The 4,632-nt window shown below is 27.1% G+C and overlaps 3 protein-coding genes across 3 annotated transcripts in view, besides 4 other annotated features; 2 read left to right on the top strand and 1 right to left on the bottom strand.

Annotated features, from left to right (window-relative positions):
• The window catches only part of EDI_023870 (uncharacterized protein), a gene marked incomplete at both ends in the record, with an annotated part of 1,549 nt that extends 634 nt beyond the window's left edge, over positions 1-915 (bottom strand). The window contains 3 exons of the mRNA XM_001733337.1: positions 1-28; positions 51-705; positions 751-915. The exon at positions 1-28 is cut by the window's left edge and continues 634 nt beyond it. Of these exons, the coding sequence (XP_001733389.1) occupies positions 1-28; positions 51-705; positions 751-915 (848 nt within the window). The remainder of the gene's footprint in view (positions 29-50; positions 706-750) is intronic.
• Positions 344-373: a sequence feature (AT_rich).
• Positions 676-696: a sequence feature (AT_rich).
• Positions 707-745: a sequence feature (AT_rich).
• A 193-nt stretch (positions 916-1,108) lies between the features above and the next one.
• Positions 1,109-1,186: a microsatellite.
• A 37-nt stretch (positions 1,187-1,223) lies between these two features.
• EDI_023860 (protein hypA, putative) lies at positions 1,224-4,134 on the top strand (the record flags this gene model as incomplete). The annotated part of the gene is made up of 2 exons (XM_001737543.1): positions 1,224-2,319; positions 2,405-4,134. 2 exons carry the CDS (start codon positions 1,224-1,226, stop codon positions 4,132-4,134), a joined length of 2,826 nt encoding a protein of 941 aa, XP_001737595.1.
• A 54-nt stretch (positions 4,135-4,188) lies between these two features.
• EDI_023850 (uncharacterized protein) overlaps positions 4,189-4,632 on the top strand; it is a gene marked incomplete at both ends in the record, with an annotated part of 564 nt that continues 120 nt past the window's right edge. The window contains one exon of the mRNA XM_001733336.1: positions 4,189-4,632. This exon is cut by the window's right edge and continues 120 nt beyond it. Coding sequence (XP_001733388.1) covers positions 4,189-4,632 — 444 coding nt within the window.

Genomic DNA, 4,632 nt, shown 5'->3' with positions numbered 1-4,632 from the left:
TTTTTTATTTTTTTCATAATCTGCTTTCCTTTTTTCATTATATTCATTACGTTCTTTAGTTGTTGACTTATAATTATAATATCCAATACATAATAGCCATGCAAATTCTCTTATATCTGGTTCACATCCTCTATAATATACGGTTCTTCTTAATGAATCCATATTTTCTTCTGATATTCTACCATCAGGTTCCATTAATATTCCTAATGTTTTCTTTGATAATGCATTCATTCCTTCTATATGATTTGTCAAAACTAATGAAGAGCGTTGTCTAATGAGATCAGGTCTACTCATTCTTTCCCAAGGAGAGGTAGTACCTAATAAAACAGTACGAACACGTTCCAAATTAATATGAAAAATAATAAAATTAATACCATTCTTATTGTCTTGAACAATTTTAAGTGAATCAATCTTTTTTAATTCTTCTATCAAATGGTTTGCAGTAGTTTTAGCATTTTTTCCATGAAATTCAAAATTTGGATAAATTTCTGGTATATTTTCATTTGAATTTGGTTTAAAATTATAAATTTCATTTGAGTCATAATCTTCATAAAGATAAAACGAACTTATGTTTGTTAGGCAAATAGAATATTTATAACTATCAAAATTATTTGTCATTGTTTTGCTAATTAGTATATTTAATAATCCAACTTCTTTATTAACAAATTGTATTGGTATATAATTTAAATAATAATTCCCACGTTTCTAATAAATTAATGTAATAATTTAATACATTATTAATTAACAAACTTTGCATAAAACCATTACTCCATAGATTAAACAAATATCTAATTTAATATAACAATCATAAAACGTTTCAATATCTTCAAAATCTTCTTCATTTGATTCTATACTTCCTTTTAATTCAATTGTTCCTGTTCTTGAAATCGATGGTGTTGTTTCAGTTTTAGACATTAGTTTTAATGGATTTTGAAAAGATATAGTCCTGTTCATAAATGGTAATATTATTTGTTGATTTGAAGTTTGTATTATTGAAGGATCAATTATTTCATAATTTTCTATTATCTCTTTTTCTTTAACTGTGTTGGTATCTGAATTACTAGTTTCTGATTCAATTAATTGAATTGTACGGAGTCTAGATAACTGATTTTGTTTCTTCATTTTTCTTTATATTTTAGATTCTTCAAGTTCTTTCCTTTTTTCTTTTTTTTTTATTTCTATTTTTGATATAAAAAAAACTTCATAACTTATTATTCATTCATATGCAATTCTTCACTGAAATATATAGGGAAAAATTACCTGATTATAATATTACTGGTATTGTTTTTGAACATAACGAGACTAAAGCTAAGGTTGTTAAAATACTGTCTGATGACCAAAATAAATCATTTTCTATTTCTTTTAAAACACCACCTACTAATAATAAAGGAATCCCTCATATCATCGAACATAGCACTTTATGTGGAAGTGACCATTACACTACAAAAGAGCCATTTGCTGATCTTTTAAGAGGAAGTTTACAAAATTTCTTAAATGCATTTACATTCCCTGACCACACAATGTATCCTATTGCAACAACTAATGAAGTTGATTATCAGAATTTAATGAAAGTATATCTTGATGCTGTATTCTTACCACGTGTTAGAAATGATATTTATCCATTTTACCAAGAAGGTAGAAGGTGGGAAAAGAGTGAAGATGGTGAACTTAAATTTAATGGTATTGTTTATAATGAGATGAAAGAAGAAGAAACAAACCCAGTAACTTTAGCCTCAAGAGTTATTTCTCAAAAACTTTATAATGGTACATATATATATGAGGCTGGAGGTATTCCTAAAGATATTGAAACATTAACATATGATGAGTTCTTAAAATTTTATGAAGAACATTACCACCCATCAAATTCATTAACTGTTTTATATTCACCATTATCATTGATCGATAATGAGCTTACTATTTTAAATGAATATTTCAATGGTAAAGGATTTAAAACTCCATCACATGTCACTGATAAAGATACAAATATTTCTGGTACATTTGAAACTGTTCAATACCCAATTGATTCAGAAGAAAGTGATGAAATGAAAGATGTATTTGTTTATGCTTGGAAAATTAATAACTGTGACCCTGAACTTCAGTTTGCATTAGATATTATTCAACAATTAATGGTAACAGTTGAAGGAGCTCCTTTAAATGAAAAATTGAAAGAACTTGGAATTGCAAAGAATGTTACTAGCCGATTTGAAAGTGATTTTAAAAGTCCATATTTTGCTGTTGTTGCTAAAAATGCAGACCCATCAAAATTAGATCAATTTAAACAAGTCGTTAATGAAGAGTTACAAAAAATAGTAAAAGATGGTTTTGACAAACAAAGAGCTATTGGAATATTAAACAAACAAGAATTTGATTTAAAGGAATGTACATTTGGGAGGATATCCAAAAGGATTGGTTTATGCAATGTTATGTGCTTATGCCCATACTCATGATGACCCAGATTTATTCCGTAGTCTTAGAGTAAATTGGATAATTACTAAAGTTAGAGAAGGACTAAACAATCATTATTTAGAAGATATTGTTCAAAAATGTTTTATTGAAAATAATAAACATATTATTGTACGTTGTGTCCCAACAAAAGGATTAACTGAGAAATGGGAAAAAGAAAGCCAAGAACGACATGCTGAAATGAGTAAAGATTTTGATGAAAAAACAATCAAAGAAATAGAAAATACTTGTGCTGAATTAAAACGTAAACAACAGGCAGAAGATACTCCAGAACAAATTGCTACTATTCCTCATTTAAGATTGAGTGATATTGACAAAAAAGGACGTGACTTTTCTCTTGAAGAAGTTAAAAACTCAATTAAAACATATAGAAAGGTTGATGTAACTAATGGGATTGTATATTTTAAATATTTCTTTGACTTAAGTGATTTAACACTTGAACAATTAAGAGTTGCTGATTTCTTAGCATCTACCATTAAATCATTTAATACAAAACAACACAATTATTTAACTCTTGGAGCATTGATTGATATTAACTTTGGTAAATTAACATTTAATATAGAGACTCATGTTGATTCTCATTTGGGTACTACAACTGAAGATATTAATCATGTAAAACCATATTTCTTAATTTCAGGTAAAGTATTAAATAGTTATATTACTGATGGTATAAAAATACTTGCAGAAATTTTGAATGACATTCAATTTGATATCAAGATATTACAGAAGAAGTTATCTGAATTTATTGTACGTTCTGAAGGTATTATTAAGAATTCCTCTTTTTCTCCAATGTCAACTAGAATAAAATCATATCTTTCTAAACAAGGAGTAATTGAAGAATACTTAAATGGAATTACTTCCTATTTAGAAGATGTTAAATTAAGAACTAACTTTGAAAAAGAAGGACTTTCATTCCTTCATTCTCTTGAGGAAATTTATCATACGATTTTTAGTACTAATCGTTGTACTTTGTTTTATTGTTCTGAAGAAAATATTAAAGAAGATGTTTTAAAACAATTAACTTCCCTTCAAGAATTTTTACATGGAAAAGAAATGGGAAAGGTTCAAGAATATCCAAACCCAATTGTTAAAAATGAAGCTCTTCAAGTTCCAATTAAAGTAAATTATGTTAGTAAAGGATTTAATTATGCCTCTATGGGAATAACTTTTAATGGTGCATTTAAAGCGTTAATGGAAATTATTGAAAAAGAATACTTATGGAATAAAGTTAGAGTTGAAGGTGGTGCTTATGGATGTTGGTTGTCTTATTCATATAATGGAAACGCTATTTTTGCTTCATACCGTGATCCTCATTTATATGAAACCCTTACAACATATGACAAAGTTGTAGATTATTTAGAAAACATGAAGTTTACACAAGAAGAAATTGAAAATTATCTTATTGGTATTTTTGCAGATATTGACGCTCCAATGACTGTTTCAGGATTCTTTAATTCATGTTGTAATTCATATTTGAATAATACTCTTGGAATTTCTCAAGTAATTCGTGAACAATTATTCCAAGTTACTCTTGAACGTTTAAAAGAACAATCTTCTATTATTATTAATGGATTAAAGAAGAACACTGTTTGCACTATTTCTCCACAAGAAGCAATAAAGAAACAAAGTGGAGTCTTTTCAGAGAAAGTTAATGTCTTTGAAAAAGTTTAACAAAAGAAATTTTTTGGTGATTTTTTAATTATTTTTTTAGAACTTAAAATCATAATGTCCTTTATTATCTTCTTACCACTTTTATGTTTTGCTTTTGAAGATAATTTATTATTTAAGGCTACTCAAAAAAAGCAGTTTGTTAGTCCCACAACATCAACTGTTAGTACTATCAGTAGAATAGATTACCCATTAAAAGTTTGTGCAATGATTAATTGTGCTAAACGTGAGTTATTAAATACAAATTGTGATTTTACAACAGGAAGAGGAAGGCTTGGTTGTTATAATGTTGAAGAAAATAAATGTACACCATTACCATCTAGAAAATTTTGTTTTAGGTCAATGAATAAAAATATGGCGTTTGTAAAAGTTAACAAAACAAATACTGATCCAACTGAATTTACGTTATATACCTTTAAAGATTCTTTATGCCAAATACCTGATCAATACGATAAACCATTCACTGCTCAATGTGATAAACATAACATCATTTCAGGAAAA

Source organism: Entamoeba dispar, genomic scaffold (assembly GCF_000209125.1).
Source record: "Entamoeba dispar SAW760 scf_1105229460687 genomic scaffold, whole genome shotgun sequence".
In the NCBI taxonomy this organism is placed as follows: Eukaryota; Evosea; order Mastigamoebida; family Endamoebidae; genus Entamoeba; species Entamoeba dispar.
This window is presented reverse-complemented; position numbering and strand designations above follow the sequence as displayed.